This window comes from Filicampus tigris, chromosome 7 (assembly GCF_054856515.1).
Source record: "Filicampus tigris isolate MCC_2025a chromosome 7, RoL_Ftig_1.0, whole genome shotgun sequence".
NCBI classification, from domain to species: Eukaryota; Metazoa; Chordata; class Actinopteri; order Syngnathiformes; family Syngnathidae; genus Filicampus; species Filicampus tigris.
Window position 1 is genome coordinate 11,082,500 of NC_141223.1, and position 21,653 is coordinate 11,104,152.

Sequence of the window (21,653 nt, forward strand, 5' to 3'; positions counted from 1 at the left end):
GAACATATTCCCGATGTTTGGGTTGACTTCCACTTTAAATCAGAATGACAATTAAGCACAATTCTCAAGATAAGTTAACACCTAATGGCTAAAAAAAAAATGTTAAAGCATCGTTTCCACCAAAATTATTGCAAACAAAATGGAAAGGAAAGAAAAGGTTCTGAACTTTTTGTTTTTAATATAATTTTAAAGATTTCAAATCGTCTGATTTTTAGTCAACTTAATGAATGAATACTTTGGTTTCCTCTGTTGTTCATGAAAGCAAACTATCTGTGCATTTTAAATAAAACACACATGAATGGAGACTGGACTTAGAAAAAAAAAACTTCCAGACATGATTTTCTGCGAGCTTTTCACCTTTATATGATAGGTTTTACCAGAAATGCCCGGATATTCGGAATTGTCAATTTGACCGCTGCTTAAATTAAGAAAATAATTACCTGTAGAAATTTATGTTTCCAACGGACTTGCTATAACAAAGTTGTGACCGCACGTCGCAGAGGGTTTGAAAGGCAAATAGCCAATCGTCAGTGAGCTTCATGTGTGACTCTCCATTGACGGTCTGTAAATCATACTTTTGCTTTTATGTAATTCCCGCTTGCAACGCGTTGTTTGGGATTCTCAACTACCGGCTCACTCCACGCGAGACACGTAACATGGGATTCCACGTGCGGAGGTTGGCTTATTTATATAAAATGATTGACAGGTCAATTGGGCAATGAGCTCAGCTCTTTGTAAATTCGTCACGTTTTCCATGGAAACCCATGATTTTCGACCAATTGCACAGCAGTGAAGGCGGGGTCAGAATTGAGGTCGCGCTGTTAGTTCGCTGATTGGCTGGTGTATCCAGACCGGAGGGAACTGGGGGAGGAACGGCTGACTACTGTGTCAGCTTGTCTGAATGCCGTCTCCCATTGAGGAATACAGATTTACGCGGACCTTGTCTTCGCCTTTCGACTTTACTATTAGATGACATCGGACACATCCGGAAAGGGGATTGTATTTTGATAAACCAGGTGAGCTTTTTTGCTTAAATTCTTCCTCGTATATGTAGTAAGAGCGTAAAAATAAGTTGCATAACTAAATCCGATCTGCGCATGCGCGGCCATTTACCCTGCTCTACTTTTTTCTTGTTTTAAAGCAAAAATTACATTTTACTGTTACGAGAATACCTATAAAGCAAGATGATGTTCATTTGCGTGACATGGGCCGTCTGGGGCCATGCGAATGTTATTTTCGTGCCCGTTTTTTGGCTGTATCGTCACTTTTACATAACTGTGTCAGTGTACCGTGCTGTGGATTGCAGGTCAACGTGTGTGTGGATTGCGAATAGCAGGTCACTATGGGTGAGGCGGGAGGAAGGGATGTTTTTTGCCAATTTCAGGAGTTTTTATGGTATATTTCCTTACCTTTAAAGTTCAAGCACATGCAAGTATGCGAAATAACCGATGTCCATCAATATCATTTCACAATTACGTTTATTACACCGATCAGTCTTCGAGATCGATATGCAATCATTAGAGATTTAAAAATTGGCATTTTCTTTGATGTTTGAGGATAGCAGCAAAGTGGTTTGAAGTATTAACGTATGAGTATGTTTTTTTTGTTTTGTTTTTTGTTTTTTCTCTCATTATTCTAAGGCCTGAAGAGGTCTGCTGCTTACAGCAAACTTTTACCTTCCAATCCACACTCTACTGGACTGTCAAAATCAGGTCGACTTAAAGGGGGAATCAACCCAAACATATATTTTTTTCAAGAATATGTCCTATGTAAGATCACTAGTTGAAACAAGGCATTCGGATAAATATTGCATTTGTGGAATAAGAGTTAATCCACCCGTTTTTAGCCATCTCTGGGGGTGTCCATTTTGTCACTTTTGTCGACTGAAAAAGACATCACAACTGCTCAGGGCTCAGGTAACGACCAATCATGGCTGACCTGTTTTCTGAAGCTGAGCCGTGATTGGTCGTTACCTGAGCCCTGAGCAGTTGTGATGTCATTTTCAGGCAACAGAAGTGACAAAATGGCCACCCGAGAGATGGCTCAAAAGGGGTGGATTTAGCTGCTTAACTCATATTCCACAAACGCAATATTAATCAGAATGCCGCGTTTCAACTAGTGGGCCTGCTAGGAACAATATTCTTGAAATGTTTGGGTTGATTCCCTCTTTAAACAAAGCTTTTTGAGTTCAGTAATTGTAAATATCTGTTGATGGTATTCTCTGAACTGTGACGTTTCCATGGTTTTGATTTTTAACTTCTGACAAGTGTATACGTTTTGCATTTGTCTTGTAATTCGGGAAGTCACTGAGAGGAATGTTTCTGTATACTTAACATTGGAGTAGAAATAAATCCTAGCTACTTTGTACCTACAGTAGTATCTTAAAACTATGTAACTAACTATAAAATGTCTAGTTTTGTGTTGTCTGTGCTGATGGTGACCAAACAAGAGATTGAGACCAGTTCCAGTTTTATTTTTATTAGATTTTTTTTTCTGTGTTTGTGGGACTTTTGATCTTTTACTCTTAGAATATCTTGTTAGTAATGTGCAGAGAAAGTGCCATGCCTGGATGAAGTTTGGGTTTATGAAACAAGGCGACAGGCGCTTGGAGCTGCACTGGGTCCAAATCCATGTGACTGGAGCAGCCGTTGTATAATGTTGTGAGAGGTGGACTAGTATGACTGGTTCAGCCTCTGAATGATGCAGAGCTGCAACCATTACAGGACTAGACTTCAGTTTCATTATGTCATTCTGAGAATTATGCAGGTTTGTGAGCATGTTTCTAGGGAAATCTGAGGAAGATTTCCCCTTGGGAATTCAAGGTTTTGTTTTTGTTATATGCCATCGGTTATGTGTTCCTATTGGAAGGGGTCCGTGCTAAGTTTTATCCATGTTCTTGTTTCTTTGTCGAGTGTGGTCTTAAAATCTTATTTGTGTGCCTGCTTTATTTTCTCTTGCCCTTCTAAACAGCGTCTTGAGTTTTTTCTTATAGGATTTAATACAAAAAAAAGCATGTGATTTCTTTTTTTCTTATTTTTTTGTGGGGGCGGCATGAAAACCATGTTTATAATGCTTTCCTTGTCATGTTGGTTGTTCAAGATGGAATTCTATGCTATTAGAGTCTGTTGATTATTTAATTGTTACAGAATATGTTGTAATTCTATATTGTCATGGGTACGTTTGCATGGATTTCTCTGTAAAAGAATGGTCTTCAAGAAATGAACCATATCATACGTTATACACATTTTAAATCAATTCTTTTTTTAATACGAGATGGAAGGAGATGTGATTGTTTAAATCCGCAGATTGGCTAACACGGCTGTAACCTGTTCACACTTCTTGCTCTCTCCTGACTGGTTATTAGCTGCAGGCAATAGGAGGTCTCCTCTAATCCCAACTTTAGATCATGTCAAAAGCAGCAGGACGTGTAGTTGCTTGGAATGTATTGTGTCTTTTGAAGGGGAAGTCAACCCAATCATATTTTTTCAAGAATACCGTACGGCCTATGCAAGCTCACAAGTTCAAACAAGACATTCGAGATAAATATTGCGTTTGCGGAATAAGACTCAATCCACCCGTTTTTAGCCATCTCGGGGCGGCCATTTTGTCACTTTTGTCGACTGAAAATGACATCAAAAGGGCTCAGGTAACGACCAATCACGGCTGACCTGTTTTCTGAAGCTGAGCCGTGATTGGTCATTACCTGAGCCCTGAGCAGAACGCATTCTCGGAAAAAATGGGCTTGGGTTGAGTTCCACTTTAAGAGAACTAAACATTAATACCTTTATTTAGTTTCTTCTTGCGCACAGGTGCTTATGTAAAGAGCGCAGAATGATCAGATTGCTGAAATTGTCTTGATTGTCATGATTGGATATTGTAGCTGCAGCCTGATTGAGTTTTTCTGCAGTGCTTGTTGCAGGGTGGATTAAACAAATCTACTACTAAGAACCTCCTAAAGAAATAGAAATATAACGTGGAAAATATTAAGTTTCACTTTTACATGGTTTTGTATTACCTATTGATAAGGATGTGACATGAATTGTTCTTTAGAGTCACATGTCAGACATTAACTTTGTTACTTCAGTGTCATTGGATGGTTTGTAGTATAAGGGAATGGTTGCTATCAGACATACAGAATGCACCTCACCTGTATCATATTATGCCTAATAGTCAATTCTGCAGCACAGCTCCGTGTTACATAAGGTGAAATCATCGATAATGTGTTCTGTTGTGGATGGGCATTTGACAAAGAGTACAACAATGGTGATTACGAATGCCATTTGCATTTGGGTTCTTCATTCGTCTTCAGGGATATTTCGTAGGTTTATACTCTCCTTTCAATTGATCATCTATTATAATCTATATTTCAATTGAAGGTTGGAATCCTTTTTTATTTGTGGTAATAGAACTTTTGAGGGATGGGTAGTTGCAGTCTGTGTGTGCATGGACAGTAGAATTGGTTTATTTTGGGAAATTGTGCCCTTTTCTTTAGCATCCGATGCCAAGATGTCTGATCACATCACAGTCATGACCACTGATTTTTTTTTTTATGTAAAGTTTCTCCAAACCATTATTGATTGCTGCTTTATTTAATATCAGATTATTTGTTGTGTTGGAAATTACAATATAGATGCAATATAATGTAAAATGCACGTTTTCTTTTATTGTAGAGCAAACCCTTCTTGGTGAGGGATCATCTACACTTACACCCACTGCAATACCATTTGTGGTGCTGCCATGAGGAAGACAGCCTAGACTCCCATCTACTGTCCTTTGGCCCATTCCATGTCAGAGAACAGTGACCCTCAGAATTACCTCTATTCAACGTTGAACGGTCCCGTGAAAGCCTTCAGGTGGAGGAAGGAGGGTTTTCTCCGTGCTCCGCCATCAGCCAACTTCACCATATGGCAAGCAGTTACAGTGAGGGTTCTGGCAGGAGGGATGGGGGCGACATGGAGCCAGAGTTGGGCTTGGCTTCAGAGGGGAGCGACAGCAGCCACGAGCACCCAACCTCGCCTGGTTCTCCCCACGATGAAAGGAAGCGGACCCGATTACATGAAGATGTAGAGATGGCCGGCTCAAGTGGGAGTGGGACAGAATCCCATGGCAATGAATCACATGGAAATGAGTCCCATGGCAATGAATCTGTGGGCAGTTCAAATGGAAATGGGAAAGATTCCGCTCTCCACGAGTCATCGGGAAGCAACAAGAGGTGAAAGCACTCTAATGCACTCAATCCTATACAAATATTCCGCCGTTTATGTGGAAGCGGACCATTTGGGTCATGGAAGTATGGATCATTAAATATAATAGAGCGACCATTTTCCCCTCTGAGTCATGGCTGCAACATTGTCTGCTTTCTTCAGGCTTAGAGGGGGAAGTCAACGCAAACATATTTTTTTCAAGAATATGTTCTATGAAAAGGCATTCTGATAAATATTGCATTTGTGGAATAAGGGTTAATCCCCCTGTTTTTAGCCATCTCTCGGGGCGGCCAATTTGTCACTTCTGTCGACTGAAAATGACATCACAACTGCTCAGGTAACGACCAATCACGGCTCATCTGTTTTCTGAAGCTGAGTTGTGATTGGTCGTTACCTGAGCCCTGAGAAGTTGCGATGTCATTTTCAGGCGACAGAAGTGACAAAATGGCCGCCTCCAAAGATGGCTAAAAAGGGGTGGATTTTGCTGTTTAACTCATATTCCACAAACACAATATTAATCAGAATGCCGCGTTTCAACTAGTGGGCCTGCTAGGAACAATATTCTTGAAAAGTCCAAAACGCTCACCCACAGCATGTTTTGCACTGCACTAGAGGTAGACTAAAATCATTGAAGACTCTTGAATAGAATCTTAACGGGTCTAGTTTCCAAAGACTTTTGATCATTGTCTTCGTTCCATGCATGATCAATCTCGTTACTTATGTTTACGTTGTTTGTCTGCCACATTCTAACAAGTTCCTAGATGACTCGGATGTTTTGCGTATTTTGTTGTGGCCCTTCAACTGTTCTTTAACTGTGCTCCCAACATTGTCAATAACATGCTGTTCATTGTTACAGCTCAAACTCTCACAGCCCCTCACCACCTAGCAGCTCCAATGCCTTCAGTCTGGTGAGCTCCGAGCAGGACAATCCATCGACTAGTGGTTGCAGGTTAGTACGCACCGGCAACATATTTAGAGGAGAGGGCTCCTTAATTCCTCCACATCCACATCTCACTCACGTTGACCCACCTCAGCACCAGTCAATGCCATCTTCATTCCTCAGCCAATTTATACCTCCGCTAGGGGGGAGGGTGTCAGCACTGGTGAGACCTTTCCTCTGATGCACGTGTGTTTCTCTCGTGTACGCCGTGTAGCAGCGAACAGTCGGCTAAAGCAAAGACACAGAAGGAGCTCTTCAAGACCCTTAAGGAGCTGAAGATGCATTTGCCCATGGAGAAGAGGAGCAAGAACAAGTCTACCACTGTCAACACACTCAAATATGCTCTACGGTGTGTCAAGCAGGTCAAAGGTAAGACTTTGTCTTGCTCAGCTATCTCATGTGAGTCTGCAACAACATATTAGTGTCGTGTTTGATTGTTGCGCAAATGCTGTCACGCATCAACTTGTACAATTACAGCTTCATAGACGTGGTGTTTTTCCTCTTACAGCCAATGAGGAGTATTACCAGATGCTGATGATCAACGACAGCCAACCCCCTGGTTTTGAGGTGTCATCGTACACCATTGAGGAAATCAACAGCATCACTTCTGAATACACTCTCAGGAACACTGTAAGTTTTTTGCGCACACATCTGTGATGACTTCACATACATTCACTTCCATTCAAATGCTGCCGCTTTGTACTGTACAAAATTGTCATGACCTTATCTTTTTTTTTTTTTTTTTTGACGTGTACAACAATGTGCTTTGCCTCTTTTAGGACATATTTGCTGTGGCCGTCTCACTAATCACAGGAAAAATAGTTTACATCTCCGATCAGGCGGCGACGATCTTGAACTGCAAGCGTGAGGTGTTCCGTAATGCCAAGTTTGTGGAATTCCTGACCCCTCAGGACGTGAGCGTGTTCTACAGCTTCACTACTCCGTACCGCTTGCCCTCGTGGAGCATGTGCACTGGAGCAGGTAACAGCCATTTCTAAATAGGTGGAAGTGTTGCATTTAACACATTGCATGGAGGTTGGATTCCCACCATCTGCACCCTGCACGTGGAAAACCCACATGAAACTCAAATCTCACCACCTGCACGCATAGAAAATCACCCAGAGCTTTCACATGAGCCACACATTCACACATGCCCGTACACACATAGCACATATTTTATTAGCATGATATCACACAAACCAATTCATGCACACGGACAGACACCTGCCACACTTTTTTTTAATTTAAATTATTATTTATAATTATGGAGGGCGCTGTACGATGTAACTATTTTAGTGGGATGGTTTTGACCTTTTGTCAATTATATTGGGTTGCATACCCCCGGTCCTGCTGTTTTCAAATATGTCCATAAAAAAAAAAGCATATTTAGCACAAACAGTACCGCCATTATATTTGTTGTCTCACTAACCTTTTATATGGCTTTAAGTCCAGTACAGTAGTGGTTAAACCCAAATAAACAAATATTTTCATTTTATAGCATATCAGTGGTGACGCACAAAAAAATGTATACAAATTTAATTTACATATTTTGTCTTAAATAAACAAACTAAAATCTAAGATATCATCATCATCATATATTAAACAATTAAGTTTCCTGATACTTAGGATATACAATTGAAAACTAGTTTAATAATAATAAAGCTCAAAAGGAGTAGGCTGAAGTGTGAAACGTATAAATGCCCACCCCCTTTCCAGTACAACATTTACATTAGGGTTGCTTATATTCTGTTTTTGCTGATGTGTTTCACACACTATCGATCAGCTGAATGTGATTGGTCCAGATTTCCAATCACGATCGGATTGGGACGGCCCTAGTGTGGTTACTTTTGGGAAACAGGCACATTTATTATTGGCCAGTTCTACAGATTCTGTAAAGGTCATGAGTAGGACTTCACTGTCATTTTGGTCCCATCCAAACTTCAACGCATGGGTGATTATGGTAATGAACACTGTTGATTTATATAGTCATCCTGCTTCTCCACCCTCCTCCCTGTGTCTTATTCAGAATCATCTCCCACGGAGTGCATGCAGGAGAAATCCTTCTTTTGCCGCATCAGGTGAGTGAGAGCGCACAGCACAATCTGTGATTCATTGATTTCTACTCTAACAATCCCCGAGTAAGCAAAGTATCACTGAGAATGAGCAAATAGTAAAAGCACAATAGCAAAAGCTTTAAGATAGAAAACAGATAAATATCAGCAACAAATGTAACACTTAATTTCTCTAAAGCGCTGCAAGTGTTTACATTTTTAAATGATGACTTCTACAACATTCCTAGGACATCACAATGTCCAATGACTAGTAAGCTATTTTAAGAACAGTTTTTTGGGGACGATCTGGTGTGAGCCTGCACCACGTTTGGTGACCCCTACTTTAAACTATCAATAATAATCAGGGACAACATATCAAGTGCAAGTTTGGTTAAGTTATCAAAAGTCTTTGAAATTGTCATGTATCTGTTTCAGTGGTGGAAAGGAGCATGATGGGGATATGCAGTACTACCCTTTCCGAATGACTCCTTACCTAATGAAGGTCCAAGATGCGGAATTGTCTGAGGAGCAGTTTTGCTGCCTCCTGCTGGCAGAAAGGGTGCACTCTGGTTATGAAGGTGAGACCACAAGTAATAGCATTGGCCCTGATGTGAGAAACAGGATTCCCCGCCATAATGACTTCTTTACATGGATTTGATGATTGTCACTTTGTCTGTGTAAAATACACCTTTTCCATCCATGATTTAAATCGGTTAGATTCAAGCGCAGGCTTTTTTTTTCTCTTTTCTCTGTTGCTAGCACCCAGAATCCCTCCTGACAAGCGCATCTTCACCACTACACACACACCTAACTGTGTTTTTCAGGACGTGGATGAACGGTAAGGGAATACCTTTATGAAATTAGTGAATGACCCTATGCGGATGCATGTGGGGAAACGATCTCTAAATTCCTTCAAATATTCTCCATCAGGGCTGTTCCGCTGTTGGGTTACCTCCCCCAGGACTTGATCGGGACACCTGTGCTGCTCAATCTGCATCCAAGTGACAGACCTATCATGCTGGCTGTTCATCGCAAGAGTAAGGCTCGATTTTCTTTCTTAGGATTCGTCTAGTATGTACTAATACAAACGTTTTTATTACGAGTGACTTTATTAATAAATGTGTTACTTCCATGACTATAGCATCTCACACACACTTTGCCCTCACCAACAGTTCTGAAGTATGCTGGTCAGCCATTTGACCACTCCTCAATACGCTTCTGTGCAAGAAATGGGGAATACATCACAATCGACACCAGTTGGTCCAGCTTTGTTAACCCCTGGAGCCGCAAAGTTTCCTTTGTCATTGGCAGGCATAAAGTCCGCATGTAAGTCTTTGCACGCACACATTAGAAGTTACGTGACCCTTTTTGATGTCCGATTTGGATTTTAATCATCATGACGTGCATTGAAATATCTCATAACCACACCTACAAATGTATGACAAACTCTAAAATGCCCTGAAAGATTTAAAAGCAAAAACTATAAAAACGACTTTGGGTGCTGGGGTGAGCAATTTAACAACAACATTGCCCATTTATGTTGGGCAGCCACAAGTGATGCCACCTGAATCTGATGCACAAATTTGGTTCCACCGCATATCAAGCCGACATTCTCATTGCATAGCGTCGAACCGCATGTAAAATCCAAACCCTGAGTCGTCCACATTCAAGATGTGTTTTGCTGACACGAGTGGCGTTATTTTCAGGGGCCCTGTGAACGAAGATGTTTTTGCAGCACTGGCTTTCAATGAAGGCAAGATGATGGACTCAGACATCCAAGAAATTAGTGAGCAGATCCACAGGCTACTCCTGCAAGTATGTACACACATTATAGTTTATTAAAACAAAGTTCAACACAGGCTTTTAACAGCTTCTTTAATGTCCTCTTTACCCTTAGCCGGTTCACAATATGGGATCCAGTGGTTATGGTAGCCATGGCAGCAATGGGTCCCACGAACAACAGCTGAGCAATGGCTCATCCAGCGAAAGCAATGGGAACGTGATAGCCGGGAGCGCAGCTGAGGAGATGAGCAAGGCCAAGCCCACAAGGACATTCCAGGAGATTTGTAAAGGAGTTCACATGCTCAAGAACCAGGACTCCCAGTTGTGCATGCGCTCGCCTCCGCCGTCACCGGCTCCATACCCATCCAAACACGAAAAGAAAAACTCTGATGGTGAGCTCAGTTCAGTAATAAAACTGATCGTTTTAAGGTTTCACTGTCCTCTGTAGAAGTAAAATTCTGTTCAACACACACTTACTGGATGCTTTTGTACTGTGAAAAATCCAAACATAGTACCCTGAGGGAATCCGCAGAAGCTGAGGGACATTGTGACTTCTCATTCTCATTTATTCTTTTGTACACACTTAGTTTACTGTGTGTGTTTCTGACCTGAGCTTGTATTTATTTTTCTGCAATGGCAGTGTCGCAAAAGAGTCCAGTGGCGCGTCTGAAGGATTCTGCACCGAGAGATAGTAATGCAGCTAGCATGGATGAATTCACCTTTAAAGACCAGACTGTCTGCTCCTACCAGCAGATCAGCTGCCTTGACAGCGTCATTCGGTAGGTCTTTGTGTGACTTGGAGTATCTGTGTTTTCTGCTGTATTTATATTCAAGACTTAGAGTCTACTTTACCATTTTCAGGTACTTGGAGAGTTGTAACATACCCATCACTGTAAAGAGGAAATACCAGTTTTCTTCAAACACCACCTCCTCCACCTCAGATGATGACAAAAAGTGTATAGAGGACACTGTGCAAGCTCCTGGTGGTTCAAACACAGGTGTGTGCTGATGATTCAAGGCTACACACGCGCACACACACGCACATGCACACGCACACACACACACACACAAATATACACGTATATTAGGGGTGGAACAGTTCACAAAATTCACAGTTCGGTTCATAACTTGTTTTTTTTTTGCTTCCAGTTTTCGGTTCAATTCGGTACAGGTTGACTCTTAAATAAATCAATCATGTCTTGTATAATTAGGATAAAAGTGAAATTAGATGTTGACAGTATTATAATGAATGACTATTAGTGTCATTGTATTTTTATTTGAATTAGTGTCATACAGTAGCAAAGCCCCGCCATTGCGGGGTTACATTCCAGAACACCCCCGCAATTAAGAGTAAGTGAAATCCACGAAGTAGAAATACAACCCTAGGCATATTATTATAATATTTACGGGACTTGGAAAAAAATGTTTAATGCCTTGAAACGCACTTTTAAAACGAAACATACATAATAATTTATATTGAGAAAGCAAGGTCAATGCATAACACAAAAATATTGTACAGACCATGCAATGATGTGTACTCATGACGACGATGATGATGATGAAGCTGCCATAATGCAGTACATTCCTGTTTCAACGCCGAAATGGCGGCGTCTTCTTCGTCGAAAATTGACCGTCGAAAATGTTCTGTGTGTTTTTCTCCGCGAACACACAATTCTGGTCTTTTTTGCTCTAATCATTGCAACAATGGAACTGAAATGAAACGGACAAGATGTGCATTAACGTCAAATTTGCAGCTTTGATTTGAGGTTATTTACCGTACATCCAAATCAGGTAAACTGTGTCAGAACTATAACAGTTTGTGTATGTACCTCCCAGTTTTTAACAACGGGGGCTGGGTAACTGCATGCTAGCATTGCGCATCTTCCGGTTAAGCCAGTTTCCCGGCTTAATAATCAAAACACCTCAGTCCCGAACATAGCAATTTCCAGTCAGTTGTAATTCCAAGTTGTCTGTGTTATTTACTGGAGATCTTTCATTGGATAAAGGCTTGGTTGTGGTGGCTTATGATGGTGACACTTGAGTTATTATGACTTCCACTTGAGAAGCCTACGAGTCAAGCCGTGCACCGCTGCAATATGATTGGCTGCGGCGTTGCTCGAAGGATATGATGCACATGTTGTGTACTGCCTAGAACTTGAGTGTGAATCATGATGCCCCCACCATAACCATACCCTTGGCGCTCATGGGTAAAAGAAGAAAAAAAAAGAAACAGAGTTCTGCAAAGTGACAGAATGGAACACAGATGAACCGAATTGAAACTGTTGAACCGAGCAGTTTGGACGATTTTCAAAAAGGAACCGTTACTCCCCTAATATATGTATATTAAAATGTATAAACGGTATGCATATATTAGGGCTGCATGATATTGGAAAAACATGCGATATGTGAGATGGGTTTTGAATATAGCGATATCGATATTGAGATGTTTAACATGGACCTATAGAAATCACATTTGTGTTATCTAATGAAAGATTTTTTTTCCATTATCACGATAACGATATTTGTCCGATATATTGTGCAGCCCTAGTATATATGTGTATATATACACACACACACATACACGTTTGTGTTCCAGCATGAAGACTTGAGAAATGTCCCTCTACATTTTTCTTGAATCAGATGCACTTTTATTGGATTTAGTGATGAGACTTGTGAGACTGAGAGCCAACAATGGTGACTCTTCTCTTTAGATTCTTTGATGCTCGAGGGCCAGCCTGGATTGTCAAACATGAAAGCGCTGAAGAAGTCCGAAGCAGCAGTGGTTGGAGCACCAATGGGACCCCTTCCCTTACCCAGCAAGGCAGAAAGTGTTGTGTCAATCACATCTCAGTGTAGCTATAGCAGCACCATTGTGCATGTGGGAGACAAGAAGCCTCAACCAGAGTCTGGTAAGTTTTGTATTTGCAGTTAAAAATAACAATTCCCAGAGAATCAGAACACGGAACAAAGCAATAAGATGAGGACTTGTAACACTGACTAATACAGCACAGCCTATTGCTAGCAGTACCAAGATATCATGCAAGAAGGAGAGTGTAAGAGCAGCAGAGGGTATTAGATGAGAGCGATCCTAATGTTGACTGATGTTTATGAACGTGGTGTTTTGGCAGAAATAATTGAGGATGTGGCCGAGAGCCCTGCCCCTCCTGTTGCGCCCGTCAGTGTGGTGTCTCCGCTGAGCCAGGAGAAAGAGGCCTATAAGCGCCTGGGACTGACCAAGCAGGTGCTGGCAGCCCACACGCAGAAAGAAGAGCAGGCCTTCCTCAATCGCTGCCGAGAACTCCGCAAAGCCAGGACGTTCCAGAAGGACTATTCCACTCATCTGCACAGGCAGAAGGGGCCGATCAATCCTGAAGGTAAAGAATATTTTTCTCACAGCAACATGAAATTATCTCTCAATTCTCACCAACCTAGTTCACTCCGACTAGCTTGGGTAGTTTTACTTGATATGAACTCGGAAGTTGAATTCAAGTTTGGGAACATTTAGCTACGACACAGGTTTGGACCACAGTCTCATTCTACTTTGACATGAACTTCGGAGCGCTTTGTCTTGCGTGTCTGTCTTTTAGTTCCAAAAGTTTAGGGACACTCGGCTATTACAACTACAGGAAGTGAAAATCGAATAAAATGTGGAGTTGGTCCTTGTTTTGTTGCAACTAAATCTTCCACTTGGGTGAAATGTTTGCCACTTCAGAACCATCAGGACTACGAGGTGCTGCCAAACAGGGCACCGCTCGCCCAGAGACGACTGCCAAAAAGGGCAACCGCAACAGGAAGTCCAAGAAGCCACGCATGAAGCATCCCGAATCGTCAGACAGCGCTGCCTCAAACCGCAAACCCCGCCCCCCTCTTCAGGGCCTCAACCAAACGTCATGGTCCCCATCGGAAGCGTCCTTGTCTGCTTTTAATGTGTCCTACCCAGCCATGGTGCCTGCGTACCAGCTCTACCAACCAGCGCCTGCTGCTCCAGCACAGGTCCCCCGTCCTGACCCCTCCCTTTCCACAGGCTTTGTGGAGGGCCAAAGCAGCCAAGTCCCTCCGACTGCCACCCCTTTCCCCGCTCCCATTGTTACGCCAGTAATGGCTTTTGTGCTACCAAATTACCTCTTCCCTCAAATGGGACCGTTGGGCCAAATGGGGCCTGCTCCCAGACCAGCGTTTTTCTCAGAGCAGGCCCAGACGCAACCTCAGTTCCACGGCCAGCAGCCCTTTCAGACACCGCAGCCAGCTTACACCCTGCAAACACAACCTCCCTTCACCAGCCAACAGATTTTCTCCGTGCCGCCTGCCTTTCCATCCCAGCAGCCGTTCCAGGCTCGCCCGACCACCTACACCGCCCAGCAGCCCTTCACGGCACAGCCTACTTTCTCAGTCCAGACTCCGTTTGTAGCTCAAGCCCCGTATCCTGCTCAGCCCTTCTCTTATAGCCTAAGCAGCCAAGCCCTGAAAGCCGCAAGTTTGGAGCCCAGAGAGGGGGCGGCGTCTCGCTCCTCCACCCCAGCATCCGCTACGCGTGAGCGCACCACATCACCGACGCTCTTTGAGTCACGGTGCAGCTCGCCCCTGCAGCTCAATCTACTGAGCATGGAAGAGGGCCAACGCCCCTTGGAACGGCAGGACAGTGCAGTGGCCTCTGCTGGGCCTCAGGGCACCAGCGCAGCGGCATGTTCCGCCGCAGCGGGCGCTGCGGGGGAAAAGAGGGCGACAGCCTCCGCCAAGGCTGAAAATCTTCAGCAGGTGAGACATTTTTTATTTTATTTAGTTACTTGTTTGTATTGAACCGAATTGTGGAATCAAGATGTAATCTATTTTTTCTGATCCAACTATGACGTAGAAGGTCTACAAGGTTGTTATACAGTAGTTAAGGAAAACGAGCAAAATGACAAAAATGTCAATTGAAAGAACTTTTTTGTTAATCAAATAAAATGTGTGTTTTAAGAAATGATAATTAAAATGGCTTTCTGTTGATAAAACTATACAAAACCAACAAACTATAACAACATTTTCATCTTTGTCGATTATTTTCATACATAAGATGTAAATATTTAAGTTTAAATGTATTTCTTTTGGCTCAGCCAGTTTTGTGGCAGCTGCATGGCACTACAGCACATCGAGGTTGTAGCTGTCGTTTGGGAAATATAACCTCTGGTCCTTACAAGCGTCGTCATCGGGCAGCGCATGAGTCGCTGCCTTCTGTCACTCATCTCACCTGCAGTGCTAACTGACGTGAGGGCTCCCCTTTTCTGTTCATGTATGAACAAATAAGTGCTGGCCCGCTGAGTTAAAAAGGTTGCCTCTGAAATAAAGATTGAGCATTTTTTTGGGGAAGTCCCAGCACTCAGACAAAGCGGTTGAGCAATTTCTAAAAGCAAGTGCCTTGGAATGGAAGCATGTAACATATTGAGAATATATGTATTGCACTTTGACTTCTGTGGAGTATTATTCAATCCTGAAAAAGAAAGTGAGTCAAATTTGCTTCTCACTCTGAACCCCTGAAACTAACTTTCCAATTAATCAATCGATCAAAATAGGCATTAACCCTTTCAAGCACAGTGGTCACTACAGTGGACATCTATTTAAAAGTTGCTTTCGCCTATATTAATTCATCTAAAAAAAAAAAAAATCTTTGTATTATAAGTCATATCATCATATCATAATTCATGCATGAAAGGTTTAAGGGTATGATAAATTACAATACAAATGGCTTTCCATACACCTTTTACATCCTACGTGTTTTTGCTTGTTGCAGGTTAATTCTCCACAAGATGGCGCACATAGCGACGGTCACTCGTCATCATGCGACCTACTGGATATCCTTCTTCAAGAGCAGGAGGACTCTCACTCAGGCACCGGTTCAGCAACATCTGGCTCCATGGGCTCAGTGTCAGGATCTGGATTGGGCTCAGGATCGGGCTCTGGTTGCAATGGCTGCGATACATCAGCAAGCGGAGCCTCGGGCAGCAGAACAGGTTAGTCCATAGTTGCCAACGCGAGCTAAAATAAAGCTGCTTTGAAGCCCCTTTTGAATTGACCCGAACTTGTTTTTTTAAAACACTATGTAGGGAGCAGCAACACAAGCAAATACTTTGGCAGTGTTGATTCTTTGGAACATGACCCGAAGAGTAAAACCAAAGCCAAGATGAGAGGAGAAGGAGACTCCGACGATGGCCAATCACAAGCCAAGACGTCAGCTAAGGGCGAGGGCGAGCATTTCATCAAATATGTTCTCCAGGAGCCCCTTTGGCTGCTGATGGCCAACACTGACGACAAGGTCATGATGACGTATCAAATGCCATGCAGGTGAGTCGACGGCAGCGACTCGGTGCCATGGTGGTTATTTTTGAATGAGTAGTGCACTTTGACTCAGCCTTGTTATTAAACTGCTAATGGCTGTCCCAAGCCTTCTTGAGCAGAACATCAAAACGGTGCTTGACTTGATCCACAGGGACATTCAGAAAATTTTGCGGGAAGACAAGGAGCGGCTGAGACAGATGCAGAAGAGCCAGCCCCACTTCTCCTCAGACCAGCGGCGAGAGCTGCTGGAGCAGCACCCATGGATGAGACGAGGGGGTCTACCTGCTGCTATCAATGTGAAGGTCTGAACCCAATTCCCTAAAATGTTTCTGACACAAATCAAATGTTGACAGTCATATTTTTTTGTGCTGCTGTTTACCTGCGTCTGCTAGTTGCATAGTGGATAAAAGCATGCCAAATAACTGAAACCTTTAACATGAATATATGTGTGTGTGTGTGTGTGTTCAGGAGTGTCTGTACTGCAAAGATGCTGCAGAGGACCACGTCGAGGAGAGCCTCCCTGAAATGGACCTGGGGGAGATGGTGGAAGAGCTGAGCCAAGAATGCGAAAATGCTCACAGACAATCAGATGAGACGCAGCCCAAATCGGACTCTGGCTCGTGAAGTGTTGCACCGCCAGCAATGGGGGTGGGGGCACACTTGACCAGCCGTGGACCCCTTAAACACATGCGCACTCAGACACACAATAACAATGTTGTAAATGTGACACTCGATGACCGCGTGCCTGGCCGTCCTCAACAAGACTCTCAAACACAGTTGAACTGAGGCTGGGATGGTTGCGTGGATGCTGCGAGTGTGCTTGTGTGTTGACTCTGTGAGAGCTTGAGACAAAGTCATCACCCAGCAGTCTGTGCATGCCGGGCCTTTATGCTGTACAGCTGTCTCAACAATGTCCTGTTATTTAATTCCCCCCCTGCCCCAACCTTTTTCTTGAGAGATGCATAAACAGTCAAAAACATGTAGTTGTTAAACTTTTGAAAAGTTCATTACAAATACTGAAGCTGATGAGGTGTTGTCAGCAGGGACCTCTGCTTTATTTATTTTGTATTTTTTTTAAACCCTAAATCAGCCTTGTACTTCTTGCAACATCACATAGCACTTCTATATAGTCAGGCGAACTGACTGACTAGTGTAACACTCACTCATTGGTCAATAATAAAAATGACGGGACACATGCAGTCGAACTGCTACTTGCCTCAGCAGTGACAATCCAATGCACAGCACAAGACGTACATTTAACTCATCTTATTTATTTTGTAGTTGATGTAAACTAGACCAGGGTTTCTTATGCTACTGCCAAATCGCTTAAAGATTGTACTGTATATATTAACAGTTGGCTACTGTATATATAACATGTTGAAATCATCTGCAGGACCTTAAAATTCACTTTAGTCTCAGATCTAAACTGAAGTATGAAGCCTGCACACAAGAGGAAGCGGGCGACATAATTGATTAAAGTGTCCCCCCGGGGGAAAAAAAAAAAAGAGTATAAAATACGTAGGAAGAGTATTTTAAAAAAGTCAATATTGCCTCTATGGTTTCCAGCACTGTATTCAGTAATTGTGTATTCTGTGAATACAGAATAAATGTAACTAATCAGGGGACCACAGGAAAGAAATATATATCAAATATTTCTGCCAAAACGACCCTCTTGTTATTTCGCATGAAGTCAGGAAGCGGCGCAAAGGTCAATTTTGTGGGCCGTGTGGGATGCTTGGCGCCCTGGGACCAGCTCAGGCGCTTTGACAAACTGTGCTTGGGTTCGGCTTCGGAATGTATCACAGGCTGGACCAAGGACATCTCACTCGTTAGTTTTTGTCTTTGTCATTTTCTTTTAAACATTTGTTCTTTACATCAATTTTTGAAAAATTCAATTTATGTGGTCGTTTTTGTTCATTTTATTTTATTTGAAGACATGCAAGTGTGGCTGGAGATGGAGATGGTCCCGTGTCATGTTACTACTGTGAGCAGTGAAGAACTGCCCTTAAATGTGCATTTGGACAATGTGTGATGATTCCCTGGCATGACGGTCTTATTGGACTGGCCAAGGCCTGAAGATTTCCGCTCTGGGCTCCATGTCTCAGCGCATGCAGAGAAAGCAAACTTGAAGAAACCCCGTTTGCTCTTACTCTATGTCTCAGTTCTGTGCTGACGATGGCCCAATGTTCTTAAGTGTGTAAAGCATTGAGAATGAAAATGTGGTTCATACATCGGGAATAGGAAATGTGCTACAAGCACAACATGGGAAATGTTTTACGCCTTAATGTTTTTCACAAAGTGGGAAGTCAATATTCAATGAATTCCACATTGGTGAGAGTTGTGAGTGAATGAGAGGAAACCTGACCTGTAAATGCATATACATACATGCTACTAACACATATGAGGTTGTGTCATGTACATGTTTTGTTGCCACTGTGAGTCTGGTTATATTCAACTATAGTGCAGTTTTGTGCATTATTGTATGTAGGAATTTGTGTTTGAAACTTTGACATAATGTTGTAATAAAATTATACGAACTATTTAAACAGTTGAGACAGCAGCTCTGTTCATATGATACATGTTGCAGAAGTGACAAAATGAAAAAAAAATATGTTTGGGTTGAGCTCCCCAGGGTTGTTTGGGGAATTCAACCCAAACATTTTTTTTCAAGAATGTTCTATGCAGGCCCACTAGTTGAAACAAGGCATTCTGATAAATATTGCGTTTGTGCAAGTTAATCGTTGCGAGTTAATCCACTTGTTTTTTGCCATCTCTGGGGGTGACCATTTAGTCACTTCTATCAACTGAAAATGACATCACAGTGTCGCAGAGCTCAGGTAACGAACCAATCACAGCTCGCCTGTTTTATGAAGCTGAGCCATGATTTTGTCGTTATCTGAGCCCTGAGACACCTGGATGTCATTTTCAGTCGACAGAAGTGACAAAATGGCCGTGCCCTGAGATGGCTAAAATCGGGTGGATTTTGCTGCTTAACTCATATTCCACAAAAGCAATATTATTAATCATGCCTTGTCTCAACTATAGTGGGCCTGCACAGAACATATTCTGGAATGACACTGCTAGCTTTTGGCCCCCGGCGTGAGAGTGAGGTAAGACCCTATCGAACAAGCGTCAATGTTCAGCGTACACAAAGTTCCAGCAAGGAGGTTGACTCCGCAGCCGAGTGCGGCCACATTGGAACGCATTGGAAACATTTCGGTCGGCTGTTACGTTCCAAATTGGACGGCGTTTGTAGGTCTAAAACTGGGGCTATTCCTCATCCAAAGAAATGTGCACGTCTACTCATTCCCACTTCACTCTCTGTAAATATCCTGACTGGTGTTTAATGCCTCGCCCGTCCTGACCGTGATCAGCAAAGAAGCAGTGTTTTTTTTGTTTTGTTTTGTTTTTTAGCAAAGAAGCAGTGTGCGCTCATCCCAGCATAAATCTATGTAGCTCTGCTCACTTCCACATTTCCTCATTCTCATATAAATCAGTCACGGAGAGGTTAATCCTTTTGATATGTTGAAGTGGTCATTAGTAGGGATGTCCAAATATATTTTGGTGCCAATTGATCACCGTTTTTGGACGTTCTAATCAATGAAAGTACAACGATTTCCAATGGAGAGTTTGTAATCGGTCTCTCCAGTGACTCGACCAAACGGATAGAACGGTAGGAGGCGCGGCCATTTCCTTTATTAAAAAGAAGGCGTTATTCTTGGGTCACTTATTTCCTAATTTCTCCCAAATTTATTGATAAAATAGAAAATTACAACTCTTTTCATTTTCCCAGTCAAATAATATATAAAAAGAACTTGTTAGTGAAAACATGGCCATCCCGACCCAACCATCTCTTTTAAATCTATGTCGTTGAACGTATGAACCAACTAACAAGAGGCCATAATACAAAAACCTCGCAGTGTAAACAAAACAAAATCGGTGCTAGGCTAACGCTGTAAGGCCACTTTTGATTGGTCAGAATTACTTTGCATATGCACAGTTTGAAATTCATGATACACGTCTGAGGACAAAATGGATTCTGAAATAATTATTACATACAGTCCCTTCCAAAGCTATTGGATTGTCAAGGTCAATTCCTTTTGTTTCTGTTGTATACTGAAGTCATTTGGGTTCCAGATCAAAAGAGGAATGAGACAAAAATTCACAATTCCTACTTTTATTTCATGGCATTTACATCTACATCTGTTCAACAATTCAAAACGGAGATGACCTTTTGTTTGAAGCCACCCACTTTTCAAATGAGCCAAAATATTGGGACGGACATTATTAAATTAACTTTAAGTGGATAACATTTGATATTTGGTGGCTTTGTGCCTGCGTTTCTAAATGTTGCCGCCATCATTATTGAAAATCCTAAATAAATTCAAATCAATCCAAAAAAAAAAAAAAACATCCCCAAATTATCAACGTTAATAAGGATGTACATGCCCGCGGTGAGGTGACTTACACTTCTGTTTGCAGCTGTACACTCACAGGCATCAGTGAGTGAAATGAGAAAAAAACACATTCTTAATGCAGTAGGATAGCTCTAAACATAATATGCATTTTGTTTAGCTGCTACAGTTGTTGCAAGTGATTGTTCTCTCGCAGTCAAAGACAGTTGAGGGTGGCTGCTGGGCTCCCCAGGGATCCTTTTCAACGCCATATGCTGCCTATAGTGCCCGTTAAATCTGTCTCGGGCCAACTGCTGCATTAAGCAAGCTGACCTTTGAACCACAACTCACGCACTGGCCACCAACCTACAGCTGATGCATGAAGGCGCTCGAGTCCAGCCTCCTGTTTGATGAGTTAGACTGAAAGCTAAGTGAACAGAGAAGATGGCACTGGTGGAGGGAAATTCATCAAAATCTTCGTTGTCGACCTGTTCCACACAATTGTATTTGGTTCGTCAAACAAAATTATATTCAGTTATGTTGGCGTAACACAAAAAGTATTAACCAAATACACTTGTCTGGAATGATAGAAGATTTCAAAGGAACATTAGCTTTTACTATTCATATCAACTATTATTAAGTCAGAATTTTTTTAATGAGAACAAATAATAGCAGTGTGTTTTAAAATTACATCATTAACATTACTGCTACAATTGTCAGTTGTAGTACAGTATTCATTTTATTTTTTAGAGCAATCTTATTTTATTTTTATTTTTTCTGGTTTAACACCTGAATCTCCAAAGTGGGGATCAACCAAGCAGTGTTTCCCAACCGGGCTGCTGTGAGAGATTATTAGAGGTGCCCTTGGAAATGACCCAATTTCACTTTGTTTGTGAGAAAATGATTTTAATTATAAAAAATATCTTTGTTTATCGTTTGCCAGCAACATACCGTATAGTGACAGGCAGAA

General features: G+C 42.1%; 1 protein-coding gene across 1 annotated transcript; it reads left to right on the forward strand.

Moving 5' to 3' along the window:
* Positions 1 to 857: 857 nt before the first annotated feature.
* LOC147144761 (period circadian protein homolog 2-like) lies at positions 858 to 18,835 on the forward strand. Its single transcript, XM_086035143.1, has 22 exons — positions 858 to 1,016; positions 4,671 to 5,212; positions 6,061 to 6,153; positions 6,359 to 6,513; positions 6,653 to 6,774; positions 6,924 to 7,125; positions 8,171 to 8,222; positions 8,631 to 8,773; positions 8,955 to 9,033; positions 9,126 to 9,232; positions 9,368 to 9,521; positions 9,902 to 10,010; positions 10,093 to 10,369; positions 10,618 to 10,756; positions 10,839 to 10,975; positions 12,689 to 12,886; positions 13,106 to 13,351; positions 13,690 to 14,732; positions 15,745 to 15,964; positions 16,058 to 16,295; positions 16,441 to 16,591; positions 16,758 to 18,835. Exons 2-22 carry the CDS (start codon positions 4,905 to 4,907, stop codon positions 16,911 to 16,913), a joined length of 4,329 nt encoding a protein of 1,442 aa, XP_085891269.1. The 5' UTR covers positions 858 to 1,016; positions 4,671 to 4,904; the 3' UTR covers positions 16,914 to 18,835.
* The last annotated feature ends 2,818 nt before the right edge of the window (positions 18,836 to 21,653 follow it).

Coding starts and splice junctions, on each gene's coding strand:
- LOC147144761 (XM_086035143.1), top strand. CDS start 4,905: ATGGCAAGCAGTTACAGTGAGGGTTCTGGCAGGAGGGATGGGGGCGAC. Junction 7,126..8,170: donor GAGCATGTGCACTGGAGCAG/GTAACAGCCATT, acceptor TGTCTTATTCAG/AATCATCTCCCACGGAGTGC. Junction 16,592..16,757: donor CTGCTGCTATCAATGTGAAG/GTCTGAACCCAA, acceptor GTGTGTGTTCAG/GAGTGTCTGTACTGCAAAGA.